This window comes from Corvus brachyrhynchos, unplaced genomic scaffold, assembly GCF_000691975.1.
Source record: "Corvus brachyrhynchos isolate BGI_N302 unplaced genomic scaffold, ASM69197v1 scaffold61, whole genome shotgun sequence".
Classification (NCBI taxonomy): domain Eukaryota; kingdom Metazoa; phylum Chordata; class Aves; order Passeriformes; family Corvidae; genus Corvus; species Corvus brachyrhynchos.
The window spans coordinates 1,026,301-1,041,689 of record NW_008236478.1 but is presented as its reverse complement, the minus strand read 5'-3'; the positions used below and the strand labels follow the sequence as shown (position 1 = coordinate 1,041,689).

Below are 15,389 nucleotides of genomic sequence, written 5' to 3'. Positions count from 1 at the left end.
GGAAAAAATGCAATGGTAAAAATTTTTAGGGGTGTGCTTCACCCTGCTCACCCTCCACAGGGCCTGTTAGCATCAGGATTGCGCAGAGATGGCAGGTGTTCTATACAGAACATTTGTATTTAGCTGTAATTTAGCTGGTTGCCCCCAAAACAATTGCACAGAGAGGGTCACTCTAGGAACCCTTCAAGGACTTTGGCTTTTTATAGACTGGAAATACCTGAAGAACCCTGGCTATCATTTGGTGTTGCCAAGTGCAGCATAGACTCTGGTCTGTCTTGTTCTGGTCTAAATATTTTCCTCTCAGCACCTGTGAGACAGTTTTATGCAAGTAGTGATGAGTGAGCAACCACAGGAAAACTGCAAACATTTTACATTTTCTCCCATTCTCTGTCCTCCCAGTTGAAGCTTCATGACTGAAATTTGTCCTATTCTCCATATGGGAATTGTCAAATAGTTTTGGAACAAAAGCTGTGTGCCCATTTTTGAGTTGATAAAGCCTATGAAGAAGGAAAAACATCTTGCCTACTTTTCTGTAAGGTGAAGATGTGAAGGATCATACAGACAATTTATGAATCAAATGGTTAAAGCTTCTCTAGGAAAGTAAGAATGTAATATATAATAGGTGCCAGATTTTGCTTTTAGGTACATGAGAATGAGCCAGACCCTCATCTGGAAGAAACAGAGTTAAAGGCTCCCAGCTATGCTATGCTCAGTTACTCACATTACGTTTGTCTGACCGTGAGGAGTTAAGGTGCACTACATTGACTGTGTAACTAAAGAGGGATCTCTGTCCTTGTCAGTGCTCACTTGACTAAGTTTTGGGGACAGGTTTTCAGTATTTGTGTCCCTGGCAATAAACCATGACAGTTGTGCTGGCCCACAGATTTCTTAGGAAGCTTAAAAATACAGGATCAGCATCTGCACAGGGAGCTTTGGCTTATCAAGAGCTCTCTAGTCAATATTTTGATTGGTGTAAATCACATTTTTCCTCTGAGGCTAGCCAGCTCACAAAGGCGGGAGCCTGAGCTCTTGTCTCTGGGGAACATTGTGCTCACTGCAGCATCTGAGCAGTACAAAGATTTGAAGTTCAGTGGGAGCTGCAAGAATGAGAGTTGCTTTCAAGCCTCTAGTCCAACCGATGTATAATCAAAATCTGCATGTCTGATCATCTAGTTATCACTTTGTCCTGCCTCATTTCAGCCATTATCTGTTGCTTGGATGCAAGTGATGTGCTTTTCTACAGTCGGGCTCAATGGAGAACTGTCCTGTACTAGACCTGGCAGCAGGAGCTGAAGATGACGGGCAGTTTGCAGGGGCAGCTTTTCTTCGTTCAGACAAATGCTCACTGATGTATCTTGCATTGCCTTAGGTTTCTGTGCTTCACACAATGCTCTTCGCTTTTCTTGTGGATAGTTTTGGGTTATATAATTTTGGGTTATACTATGCTCCATCCTGCCATACATCCCTCACTGCATGCTCTTACCATGTGAGCATGGCCAGTACAGGCAGCACGGTCACTGCGCCACTGGACAGGGAACATAATTACAAACCTCCCATCACGGGCTCAGAGCAACCAATTGGTGATGCCACAGGCTGAGCGGGAAGCATTTGTCACTGGCAGCTGACAGCACCAAAAGGCTTGTGAATAACAGGAAAGAGAGGGATCGTGCTGTGTATTTCTGACGGCTCCACCCTGCTGTCCAGGAGGGGCTGTGCTTACTGATAGCTTCTGGTTTCCTCTGGCACAGGCTATGGAGCTGACCATCACAGGTAGCCCTATCCTTGCCCTGAACAGTACCACTCTGTAGAGAAACATTTTGACTGCTTTGGCCCAGGATAAATAGCACTGCATGAATAACAATTTATTTTTTCATTTAATGATGACAGTGCTCTCACCCTCTTTCTTCTTCTAGCCATATGGGCTGGGCTGACTTTAAATGTAAACTTTATGGAGTGTGAGGAAGTGTTTGTAAGGCAAAAGCATCAAAAGCTATGTATCTTCAAGCTTAAAAGGAAATGCTTTTATTTAGGCTTCAAAGTTCTTTCTCTTGTTGTTTGACAGCTTCCATTTTCTTTCATCTTTCAAAATGTAGGCAAATTTCAAAATAACAACAGTTCAAAACAAAAGATCAGAAAGCTTTGTCTAAAAGTGCTGGACTGAAATGATTTGATGTATATTTTCAGCCAAAGCCATTCACCAACTGAATCCAAATGGTCAAAACATTCAGTCATTTCCAGTCTCTCTTTTTCAGCATTTTCCTTCATGTTCTCTTGGAAGTGGCCTCAACAGCAAGGGATGGTCAGGAGGGCATCAAGGGACAGCTTCATCCAGAGACTGAGTCCCTGTTTGGCTGTGGTGAGCCAATAAGCACAGTTGGCATCGCCACAGCCAGCTGGGCTGGGGAAACTCAACTGCTCTTCTGTTACTTGAAAGCTCCCAAAACCATCAACAAAACTGAGGAAGAAGGTGTCACCTATAATTAAATAATGCTTCCACCTAGCATTAATTATAAGCCAGTGTAAGCACTCTTGCATTTCTATTGATGGAGCAATTTGGTTTGCCATGTTCTTGCCAAGCAGGGTGGGAATATGCTGTGCTGGCCTGCTTTCTTTTAGACAACACACTGATTCATTTCCAGGGGTATCTGAGTCCCTCAGAAGACAACAGGCCATAGCAGAGATTGGTTTTTAAGTACCACGTTGTGTCTTGGACAGGTTACAGGCAAATGTGAAAACCACAGAGAAAGCCTGGAGCAGAGCCTCAGATGGGATGAACCAAGATGCATCTGTCAGCTGTATGATGACCAGAGGATGATCTGTACATCACTTCTGAACAGGTCTCTGTTGCATGACAGTGAGGACAGGTCAGCCTGGTGCAGATTTGGTGAGGGCAGAAGGCTCTGCAACTACCAGAGGCTGTCCTGGTGCTCTGAAGCACACAGAGCAGCAGCAGCTGCAGGGCTGTGCAGCAGCCCATAAGCATTTCTTGTCCCAGTCAACTTTGCTGCTACCTGGCATCCCAGCAGTTTGAGGAGTGCTGCTCTTGAGATACAGCAGCCTGGAAGTGTGCTGTGAAGAGGGGCAAACTTCCCCAGCATCGAGGTCACAGCTGTATTTATACAGCTCAAAAAACAAAGACAGAAAAGTGCTCTAGGGCACAGAGCTTTAGCACTCAGCCAGTGAGGATATTAAAAAGGAGGGGAGATAAGCCACCAAGAGCTTCATTTCCTCTTCAGCTTCTTTCTAATTTATTCTCTTGTTTATTTAAATGCTCTGCTTTGGGAAACTGAGGCTTCATTTCACCAAGGATTTAAAGGAATTTCATGGGCATACAGAGCTGTCAGACAAAACCAAATCTGCCTGCAAACTCTCCAGAGTGCAACAGAGAATTTAGGTACCTTTTTATGAAGTCTCCTTATTATCAGATTCTGCTGCTCTGATCCTTTCTTGAACTCTCTGCCACATGGCCAGGTCTGTTTGGGATCTGTGCAAAATAGACATATGTCTTCTGCCATGTGTGAGACAGCTCTGGGGAAGAAAACACTGCTCAGATGGATCATGTGTTGCTTGTATTGCTTTGATATGGAATGTTAACAGAGAGGGGACATCTCTGACCTTCCTCACTGCTCAAGAGGGTTTGGCATGCTGCAGAGGAAGTCCAGCGCCCGATTGTTCAGGGCAGCAAGGTCATGGTTAAATTATATGCACAGCACACATCACTTGTTACTTGCCTTCCTCCCACCCATCTCCAATTCCAATTCATCACTATTACCACAATGAACGCCCCAAAAAGAAACCCCCACTAGGCACCATTTGATGCTTTTGTGTGTTTGTGTGACCCTCTTCACCTAGTCTGCCCTTCTCCTTTCCCTTTGCTCATGGGGTTCTTTGGTCTGTCTCTGTCAAGAATCAGCTCCCCACTGAGATCTTTGCTTTGCTGGTTCCTGGAATCCACTGCAGTGTGCAGGCAAGGCAGTGATCTGTCTGCACTTCAGCAGCATGAGGCTTCAGGTAAAGAACTGGGGGGAGTGCTTACCAGCACCCGCTATGGGAGAAGGTGCACAGAAGGGCTTTTTATTCTCTTGACAGTGGCGCAGGGTACCCAGCAAGGGGGAAGAGATGGAGTATGGAGTGGGACCTCCTGCTGTTTTTTTTTTGCAGTTTGGGCCTTCACAGCTATGTTGCCAAGTTAAAATGGCAACTCTTAACTCCAGCCCAACAAAAATCTGAATATGTGAATTAGCTTCCTGCTTATGCATTATTTGAGACAGTTAACAGGACACAACAGTCCTGGACAGAAATTAATTATCCCTTAGACAAGTTCTTTACAAATTTCAGGGCCCGAAAAGCAGGCCAGCTGTTCCCAGAGACAAGAATAACCTGGTCTTGAAAATAAACCTATGTTCTGACCCCTACCCCGCATATCAGAGGATGATGACTAACTTCATAATCTTCATTTTGAGACCAGAATCAAGTCCATGCTCTAATCTAGGGCTTTTTGGAACACCAGATCTCCATGAGTAATTTGTTATCCTCACCCAGACCTGATTTTTACAAATTACTTCAGAATTTTACTGGTATGAAAAGAAATCTTGAAAATCAATTACCATTTTTTACTGCTTAAAACAGTTTCAGGGGAGATACTCTAAACTCACTCAGATGTGTTTAGTTTGTGACAAACAGGACTTGAACACTAACTGGGGTGTTTGGACAGGCCTAGATTTAAGATTCAGTCTGGGTGTTTCTCACCTCACTCAGTCTACAGCATTCATCCATGTATTCATCCAGACTGTCACTTGTGGGGTACTTCTTCAGCTGATGTTCATGGATCTGAAGGTCTTGCATGCTGCCAAAATTCTCTGGGAAGTTGTCAGCAATTGTCTTTGGCTCTTCTATGGGACCTGGGGTGGAAAGAGTGCTTTCCATGAAAAGGTCCATCTCTGGGGTAGGTTCCTTTTCTGGACACTGCTTGTCTCCCTGGTCAAAATGTTCATCAGGACTTTCTTCCTGAGGGACGATGAAGTCTTCAAGGGAAACTGTAGGATCCTGTACAGCATCTGCCTCCTGACTGTAGTAATCAGCTTGCTTTTTGCTCTCTGGATCTTGGAGGCTGACTTTTCTGGCATGTTCTTTACATGTTCTCATTAACTGATGGTCAATTTCAGGAGAAGAAGAAGTGCTAAGCACGCCTGAGTCACAAAACGAGTCTCTGCTGGGAAGGACAAAGCTCTTCTCTGAGCCCGTCGGCGTTGATGGGGAATTAGCACCACTTGGCAACTCAACCCCCGAGTCCTCAGATTCAAATTTGGAGAATCTGTGAAGCCGGCACTTGGACTCGAAGGCACTGAGGTCAGGCAGGGTGGCTACATAGTCAGTGCTTGCCAGGCCATCCACATAGTCTGGATCTGCTGGTGCAGCTGCTGCATCTGGACTTCCCAGGCAGTCTGGTGGGAGACTGGTACTGGGAAGATGGGACTCTTCTGTGCAGGCTGTGTCAGCTGGAGCATCTGGGATTAACCCTGGGTTTTGAATTCCTTCATTGCTCAGTATCTTCATGTGTGTTAACACAACTTTGTCCTCAGCAGGTGGGCTCTTCTTACCTGCTTAAAAGAAAACAAGTAGAAGGTCACAGGAGGCTACAAAACGCAGTGTCTAATGCATCCCCTGAGGGATGTGGAATGTAAAACTGCCTGTACCAAGGCGGTAGAGGGGGACAGCCCTAATTTGTTTTCCTTGAGCTATATGAAGCTTTCTTGTCGGCTTTGCTGCAACAAAAGCCGTGTGTTTCATAGCCTCAGAGTCCTTCAGGGGGGCCCATAAAAGCACAGTTCTGATTTGGTAGATAGGTAGAAAACAACAAACGTAGCCAGATGACGTTTTAGTAATTACCTGCATATAGATGGAGAGATGTACATGTTCTTTCAGCCCGATAGACATTAATTTAAGGCTCAAATATTTTCTCTGATTAAATGTATTCTGAACCAGCAGAAAAAAGAGCAAAATAAAATCAGTCTTTCAATGGGCTTAAGTGAATTTTCGGTGACAACAAGCAATTTGCAAACTCTTTTGTATTTTCTCCAGTATTCTCTGCTCACATACAGGTGACAAAAATCAAGTTCTGATAAGAAAAGCAAATAAGGCACTGTAGATCTTTTTCTTATGGTTTTAGCTATGAAATAATATTTTTAAGTGAACTCTTACCTTATTCATAAAGACAAAAGAGATGGGGGCAGTCTTGTTCAAGAGCTTTTTGCACATGGACAAAGAGGACTTGTTTTCAAATCACAATTATTTTACACAGTAATGTGATAGAACAGTCTCTGGATCAAAGGCTGATCTTCAGCAGGCAAAGATCTGCCCCCAGGTTTTTCTTACTGTTTTTCTGACTATAATATTTCATAGTGCAGACTTCTGGATCACGATGGTATGAGAGCCAGTGTGAAAGTTCTGCATCTACCCTTTAGCAAACTACAAATCTCAGTTCCAAATACATATGTTTGTGGATTTGGAACAGGGAATTGATGCAGAACAAAACTTCAGTTTCTCTGGTATTTCCTCCCTTATTTAGTGCCTGACCCAGAGCACCTCAGAGGGCTACAATGCATGCACTTTTCTGGATGTCTTACTTTCTACTTAATTCCCCTCTTCTATTTCTTTTTGCCTGAATCAAACCATCAGCACTTTCGCAAACTCGCTCCCAGAGATGTAACTGTCCCTAGGTAGGCAGGAAAGCCTGGGATCCACCCCACCAGTGGTGGATCATGGAGAGCCCTGCTGTGCAGTTCTCCTTCACAGTAACCCAAGAAGCTCTGAATTTCAGAAATAACCCATTTTCCAGCTTTATCTCCTCCAGCTTGCTTTCTGCAATGCACTCAGACAAGGGAGACTTTTACTCATTAAGGCCAAGCTAACTCTTACATGGATCATTTTCTACTTTATTTGAATTCCCTTCATTTGATCTTGAGAATTTCCTGGGATACCACTGAAACATGCTCTTTGCTGTTCACAGACACCCACTGATTTAATATTTTATACTGGATTTTCATAAAGGGCAGTGAATGATAAATAATCTGATGGGCTTTTTGTGGCACATAGCGCTAATACCCCTTATATAAGATTTGTTTATCATATACAGAATTGCAGTGCCTCCCTTAGTGGGATTCACAGGCATCTTCCCAGTGCAAAGAGCCATGTTTGGGACAGTCAGTGCCAGACCTCAGCAATACAACACCAGGATGTTCCTGTGGTAGGGAGCAAGAAAAAGACATTGCCCTGGAAAGCTCTTCAGGAGCTGCCTGTGCTGGGCTGTGTTGTTATTCTTCCACTTTTGGGATAAGCATGAGGAACCCTGAACTGAGGAGAGGGAACAGGGTGGCTGGTCTGCAGCTTCACACACAGCAAAACACCAGCTGTAAGAGGAAGCTGTGTGCCAGGTCTTGGAAGGAGGAGGTGGAACTGAGTCACTTTGATTTGGAGTCAAGAGGATCTACCTGCTCAGCTGCAAACACCTCTTGGCATCGAGAGACAAAACTTTGCATCTTCATGAAAAGTACAAGGCTTACAGGCTCTTCTGATGGCATCACTACCCCAGCTGGCCAAAAAACCCACTGAGAGTCAGGAGGCGAATTATTTTTTAAAACAAACCATACAGCTGTCACTCTTACCAGGAATTACTATATGCAATGATAGTTCCTTGCCACAGACTGATTGCTTTCACTTATTAATCATGCCATGCTTTCCTTTGACTGGAGATTCTCTCACTTCTTTCAATCTGCCCCTTTTTTTTCTTGCTTAACTGGTTTCACCCTGGCCTACACAAATATTTCTTTGTCTAAAATCAGGAAGCAGCATATTAAAATGAGGTCTTGCTACTTACAGAAGGAGATGTCAGATGCTTTAATGCGTATCTTTTATGACTACAAAAGCTGCAATGTGAACAAGAAGGTTTGGCTAGAGTAGAAAAAGTAGGAAATAAGATGAAATCTTTGACCCTCTGTGGGATGGCTGCCTTGATGCCAACAACAGTTCTTTGCTCTCCCCTTACTGTGATCACTAGCAACATGTTTCACAAAAATTGTTTATCTGTTCTAGGCTGCAAACCATTGCTGTCAGCACTATCAGGTCCTGCTAACCACAGTGTTTGAGCATTTCTGATTTATTCTTCCAACACCCCGTGATGATGCAAAATGTTATCATCCCCCTACCACAAGATCAGAATAGTGGCAAAGGACAACAGGATTTTGCAACACACTTAGGTATCTCGTCCTCATTCATTCAATAATACTTTCCTATGGTCAGTGAAGTCATCTGTGCTACAGCAGAAAGACCTCCAGTGATTAAGGCAGTGACCTGAAACTCAAGTTATTCTTGCTGCACCTCACTGACAGAACAGTCTCTCTTCTTCCTGTTAGCTGGATTATAGAATCTAAACCGTGGGGCTTCCAACAAGCAGATTGTTCCTGCTACAGATCTCAAAAGAGGCATACAAAACCACTCAGCTCTTTCAAGCATACTGCTAACAAACATCAGAATGGTGCAATTAAAGCTCATCTGCGCAATTACAAAAAAAAAGTGACCCAGACCCTCAGCTGCTATAAATTAACTTATTTCCAGGGCCCTTAACAGAACTGTGTCAGCTAATTTTCGCTGAGGGCTTGGCCTCTAAGTGCTTTGTTCAGCAATACCAGGGGCCCTGAGTAAAGCAAGGAAGTAAGATAGCTCCTGCCTGGTACTGGAGGGAGCGTGCTGCAGGGGTATGGTTACAAACACTCCCGCACAGACACTTCTGAAAGGAGGTGTGAAGAACTTCAGAGACCTGAACGGTGGCATTAACAATGGTAAGATGTATTTACTTGCGCTGGAGGCCAGCCAGATTTCACACTGCTGTTCCTGGGAATTCAGCCAAGATTTTTGTTGTTGTTTTTTGTTTCTTTTCCCCTGGACTGATTTACTACATCCCTCCGGGGTGGGGGTAAGGTAGCAAATGCTGTAGCTTTTAGGAAGCTGGCTGGTACGCTGGTGTGGCAGCCAGGGAAGGAGTGGAGTTTCGTGTGTGTGCTTCAGAATCAGTACAGGTTCCTGAAACATCTTCAACATGTGTGCCCAAGCCAAACATTGTCTCAGGTTAGCTTGTGCTACTTGCCTAATAGCTCTCTCAAAGAGTTATATGGCTCTGTAATCACCCTAGAGATGAACAGAGTTCCCTGGATTGAAATCCATGCCTGTAAGTGATGGTAAGTGATCATGTGTAGCCTTGGGAAGATGGGTTTCCTGTTCCTGTAAAGCTGGAGAATCAGACTGGTTCCTAGCTCACAAGGAGGTGGTGACAGTGAACTAGCTAATACCTGAAGGTAACTAGTAGGGAGTGAACGGAATGGATGTGTCCCACCTAAGTCTCTAGAACTTTGCATCACTTCTGAATTGTTTTCTAGGATATTTCTATGTTGCAGTTAGCATAGCCTAATAGAGAAACTTAAATCTTTCAAAGGTAAATACCCTCCCATCAGCTCCTGTCCCAAGGCTTCCCTTTCTTGGGACTTTTCAGTCCAACTGCATTTTTCCAGTTGCACAATAACTAGCAGCTGCCAGGACTCAGCCTGGTGTATTAGTACAGAGATCTCTGAACAGGAGAAGGAGAGCAGATACCTAAACATAAAATTACTTTCAAGCAATTTCTTTATCCCAAGTAAGTTGGATGCATGAGATGAACTCAAACAACTGCCCAGGCAAAACTCCTATGCATTTCCAGTCCTGCTCAAGCCCAATTCCAGCAAAAGCTCCCACCTTTCTAGTAAACCAAGCCAAAGTCTATATCCAAATCCCTGTGCTCCAAAGTACAGAAACCCATGTTTGATTTTTTTTTTCTTTTCTGCATCTATGCCTGTGGCTCAAAGGTGTGTTTCACTGGCAATTCCTTCAGCACAAGACCTGTTAAGCTCTGCTACATCCCTGAGAGGGTCCTTGGCCTTTGATGCACTGACTTAAGTATCCTAGCACATGGTCTTCTCATGTATGCAACTAATGGAAGCACTGGTGGACAGGAAGAGGCCAGGCTGGCAGTGGAATGAGTGTTGCTACTGGCGGTAGAGAGACATGCCATACCAGCACTGCCTTTTCTTGTTCTCCTCCCTTCCAGTCTCTGCCCACCTGTCTCCTCAAAATGTTCATCCTGATTTGTAGGCTACTTGGCATTGGGAGAATCTCTGTTAAACATGGCACAACTGGAGCCAAAGCTTTGCCTGTCTCCATCTGCCACTATCTTACAAAGGATAGGAGAGTTAGAGCCATGGCAGTCTTCTGCTTGTCCCCGGAACTGCTGCAAGGTCCATGTGCACAGCAAACCCATCTACAGTGGGTGGTGCTGGCAGGCTTGTGCAGGGTGAACAGCTCAGAGTTACTTAGAGAATCTATTCCTCTCCCCACTACTCTCTGCCACATCCTGCACATGGAACATCCTGCACACTGCAGTTCATAAGGCCAGTACTTTCCAAATTTACTGTGCCGCCAAAAATAAAGGGCATCACCAATGACTTGGGTTGCTGGAGTAGCAGGGACTTTGCACAGCTGCCCTGCAAAGGAAGACCAAAGTCAAACACATCACTCCTACCAATCTACTTAGCCCTGAGTGCAGGAGCGAGGTACACATGCAAAGTGCCAGAAAAGGTTTTTCAGCATCCTGTAGAGGACACAGCCTGCCTAGTAACTCCCCTTGGCTCCAGCTGTGCCAAGGATTAAACCCTACCATGCAGGACTGGTTCTGTGATGTGGCTGTGGCCTCCAAGTAACAGACTAAGAGATCATTTTTGCCTTTTGAAGAATTATTAGGTAGTAGTGAGTAATGCACTGGAGTCAAACACATGACCTAGAAATGAAAGGCTGCCTCTCCCATTCAGTCCTTGCATTCCCTCATTTTCCTTCCTTCCCTTACAAAAAAACTGCCTTAGTTCTGTCACTGTGCCACATTCTCTAGCACTGCTGGCAGTACGGCTCAGGTGGTATTTCCCTTTCATTTCGAAGAGGTGGGGTTTATTCTCACCAATGATGAGGTCTCAATTTCCCAGCATTTAAGAGAGAAGGGGTCACTTCCTTTCTGAAACAATAGGCATTTTTTGCTGATGACTTTTCCCCCTTGTGTGCTGAGAGGTGGGGCTGGGCGCTGGGGCTGTGCTGGCACCTCCTCAGCAGCCCCCACGGAGAGCCTGCGGGAGCCGTGTCACCTCCCTGGCTGGGAAAGAGCTGTCCCTTGCATAGCCCTGTGGGCTCAGGCAGGCGCTGCATGGACAGGGCCTCAGTGCTCACAAGGATTGAATTACTCTTACGCTTTCAAAAAACCCAAACCAACCCAAAACCCAAAAAAAGTCCCCACCCCAAAAAATGAGTAACCCTCTGTGAGAAAAATCTATCTCCACATGGCTTTGCCATGGATTTCCACGGGGTGGGGATCTCCCGACTACCTGGTGCTTTGTTGATCCCAGTCCTGGCAATGGCAGAGGTGCTGCTTGTCACCAAAAGTCTGCAAACTGTCTGCCTTCCCAATGCTTTTCAAGCAATGCAAGCTGAGTGTGCTGCTGGATCTTGGGCTGCCCAATCTGCGCAAGGCTTCTCCTAAATAATTAGGACAATCATGAGCTGAAAAACTTATATGGAAAGCTTATCGCAGGGTCTGGTATCTTCAATGCACCAGTTACAATTATCTACAACAGCAGAAACTTTTGAAGATTTGAAAATCACTGCCATAGGAAAGGTGGGAGGGGTTGTTGTTTTGTTTTGCTTGGTTTGCTTGTTGTTTTGGGGTTTTTTTACTGGAGCTGTGACTGAAAAATTCACATGCTCCCATGCTGTAACAATATTTGTATGATGAGACCCGATTCTCGAAACTTCAATTTATTCAACTGGAGAAGTGAAATGCATGTGGATTTCACGAATGTACATATACAAATTGATTTGCTCAAAATGTTGAATGCAAAGGAATAGTTATGACAAAGCTGAGATTTCAGATAGTCCTTGAACAAAAAGCACAAAGTACTTAGATCTTTTGGCTCCAAGGTGGTCTCTAGTCTCAATGATAGTTAAGCATGTGAAGTTCCTTAGGATCCTAGTTTGGTAATATAATGTGACCAGAAATGTTACAGGTCCCACAGCTGCAGCTGGTAATGGTAAGTCCATATAAAGTAGATGCCGAGAGATAACAGGGTTCAAGGACTCTGACTGAGGAGACATTAATTGCTTTAGTAGTCACGTTTTTAAAAAGAGGAGATAATTATAGCTCTTTTCAAGCATTTGAGGAGGAATGAGAGGGAGATTGATTGTTTACTGATTGATATAGTTGGGTGAAGTAAAGAGGAAATGGATTTCCAAGTAGAGAGGCCACTTGACACTTTTACAGCTTGCTCCTATTCATTCCAAGTGACCTGTGAAGCTTTCGAAACCAAACGACAGGTCTGATAGATTAGTGACCTCTGGCAGAAAGTCCCGGGGCACAGCAGGTCCCCCTCAGACCACCTGGTTTATCAGTTACTTGTGTAGGCTGCCAGTCACCAGTTTTTAGACCAACACCTGACCCTGTGCATAGCACCAGCGAAAGCGCTGCTCCCACTCATCTCTGCATTTACCCTGCAACTTATTTCTTTGTATCTATGATCCAGTGGGAAAACCAGGCCAAGGATAATTTCGGTGAACAAGGATCAGTGCCCAGCTCTGCAAAGTAACTAGTCATGGTGGCTGGGGGAGGGAAGAAGTTCAGCTCCTACAATCACCTGTGGGCTTATTTGTGAGATTTTTTGTCAGGGAGATGACAGCTGTCACTAAAGACCTGCAAATCCTTCTCCTTTGAAATTCCCGTGTGTTCCTCCAGGAGAAAGGTTCAAAATCTTACATAAAGGCAACAGTGCTTTCATGAGCAGCCCTGTATAACAGCAAAAGATTATTTAGCACAGAGCTCACTGATGTGTTTGAGCAGAAAATTAAAACAGTAGAAACAAATATATCACACATTGGCAAAAACTGTCTAATTTTGATCTTTTCCTTGTACATCTGATCTGCAGGCTGCCTTATATTAGAGAGAATTATTCAGCCAGAAATTAACTAGGAGACAGGAGGCCCTTTGGAAGGATGTAACATGCCCCCCAGGGATGACAGGTATGTAGTAATTCAGGTTTTATTGCCTATAATAAGCTTGGATAAACAACTGTTCAATAGCCCCAAAGACCAAGGCCGTTTAGACACCAGTGCTTCAACTGAAGCCAAAGGAACTCGAGAATTGTGTTAGAAAGGTCAGTGTTAATACATTCTCCTTGAGCAGTCACTGCTGTCCCTTGGCAAAACCCTGGAGAGCTGCTTCTGCTCCAACAAGGTAGCACTGGACAGGTGTAACCATACCCTTGTGTGTCTGAAATCTTTTATAGTTGCAGTGAGAATGGTGATGGTTTTTGGGGTTGTTGCACTTGCTGGGGCCACACAGGGCCCTTGGTGAAATGATGAGGAGATGGTGGTGATGCAGAGTGATTCTGTAACTGCAGTAAACTGAACCTGCAGGTACAGGAGGTCCTTGCCACCCTGATACTTCTGCTTTAACAGCCCCCTCAGGGAGGAGGAAGGCAACATCCAGCCTAAATCCCTGTTACTGAGCTGCCACTTGAACAAACCTTTTTTTTTCTAGTTTATATTCTCTATCTTAAGTTGCTGTTGGAGGTGCAACTTTTAAGTCCCTGCCACAAAGATTTCAAGAAAGAGCCAAGAATGCTCTTTCTGAATAGAGATGGGGTCCAAATCAGGACGCATATAATATTTGGTGCCTTTTTTAGCTGAGGTGATTAGAGAGTGCTGTTTCTTATTTGGAGAAATTCTAGCTGAACATCTTTTTGATCCCTTGGTGCTCTGTATAAGTGTTCCCCCACCAAAGCTTTCACCTACCCCATTAAAATTCTGCTGTGTCTGGGTGGTGAGAGACACTTCCATGTGGAAGAGCAAGCTTCTTTTTGCCTCCTAACCCTGTCATCAGGTTTGCACTATATATCATGGAGGAAACATGCTCATGGTCAAATTACATCCAGGGCAAAAAGGACCAGTTTCCACCATACTGTAAAAGACTCCTCAACCACCCTTCACATCTTATGGAGATACTGGCATGTTCTCACAGCAGCATTGCTCTAGAGCCCTTTGTATTGTTGGGTAGCAGCTTCCAGACTGAACCCAGGCAGAGAAACCTGCTTCAGCAGCCTTGCTGGCAACAGTGCCCAGCAGTTACCTGCTAGGGCACCTCAGAGAGACTCCAGCTCACACTGAGCTCTAAGTAGCTGCCCCAGACCAGGATAGCTGGGAAGCACAATCCAAGCAGAGAGTACCTGAGTGGATGCTCAAGAATGTGGCAGCTCTGATGGGAACAATTGCTGCAAGCAATCCAAGGAGACAGGAGTTTGGCATAGGGATGCAAAATCAGGACCCCAGCAGGTATAATCACCCGAAATACAGTGTTTTGCAACATTTTTACCGTCCTGCTGTTGCACTGCACACTACATTTACACTCTGACAAACCCTCTCTGTAGCCAGCTCCATGCCAAGCAAACCAGCCCAGTGCAGTGATGCCAATGAGACAGAACCTGCCGATCTCGTTTACAACTGCCACAAACCAAGCTAAGCGGTAAACAGGGATGCTAAGAGAATTCTGCTACATGGGGCTTGTGATCCTGCAGCTGATCCTGCAGCTCTGGCTAAGGAATAAAACAGTGACCCCATTATGCCTGAAAAAGGGATACTGAGACCACAAAATTTGTTTGCACAACAGGCTTAAAAAGTTACAGGTGATCAACTGCAGGACCACAGCCAGAGTCACCTCATCTGCACAGGAGGGAGCAAGTAAAACACTTCGAACCCGAGACAATCCCTGCAGGATGGGGATGCAGTAGCCTAGGAAGCAAGGCGATGTCCATCGCCCGCGCCGTGACGGGCGGAGGGCAGCCCCGACCCGCCTCACGGTGGTGCCGGACCCGCGCGATGCCGGGAGCAGCCGCTCCGGTGGGTGCCGGTCCCTGGGCAGCACGGATCGCTCGGAGCCACAGTGCTCCCGTCTCCCCTGCTTCTCTCTCCCAAGCTTTGCCACGCTTACCAAGGCGAAATAAGTCCATTTTAAGAGGAAATCAAACCGGTTCCTAAAGCACGGTCTTTGTCCCCGCCGGCCCCGGGGCTGACGGGCCGGAGGCTGAAGCGAGAGGGGACGCGCTTCTGGCAGCCTTACCTGCGAGGGGACAGAGGCAGCCGGAGAGCAGCGAGCGCAGCATGGGGCCGGGGCGGCAGCGGCGCGGTGCCCGTCCGGAGGGGCCCGGGAGCAGGGCGGGCCGGGATGGGCTTGTCCTAAGTATCGTCTGCGCGGCCGCGGAGGGGGGGGGAGGGGG

At 45.6% G+C, this 15,389-nt stretch overlaps 1 protein-coding gene across 3 annotated transcripts in view; it reads right to left on the bottom strand.

Annotated features, from left to right (window-relative positions):
- LOC103624580 overlaps window positions 1-15,339 on the bottom strand; it is a 31,334-nt gene extending 15,995 nt beyond the window's left edge. Inside the window, exons 1-2 of one of the 3 annotated variants that reach the window (XM_017725927.1) lie at window positions 15,233-15,339; window positions 4,750-5,603 (exon numbers count right to left, since the gene is read on the bottom strand). In XM_017725927.1, the coding sequence (XP_017581416.1) occupies window positions 4,750-5,603; window positions 15,233-15,275 (897 nt within the window). In that variant the 5' untranslated portion in view covers window positions 15,276-15,339. Of the gene's footprint in view, window positions 1-4,749; window positions 5,604-14,342; window positions 14,437-15,232 lie in introns of those variants that run through there. The other 2 variants (XM_017725928.1, XM_017725926.1) reach the window with 2 other exon arrangements.
- Window positions 15,340-15,389: the final 50 nt, after the last annotated feature.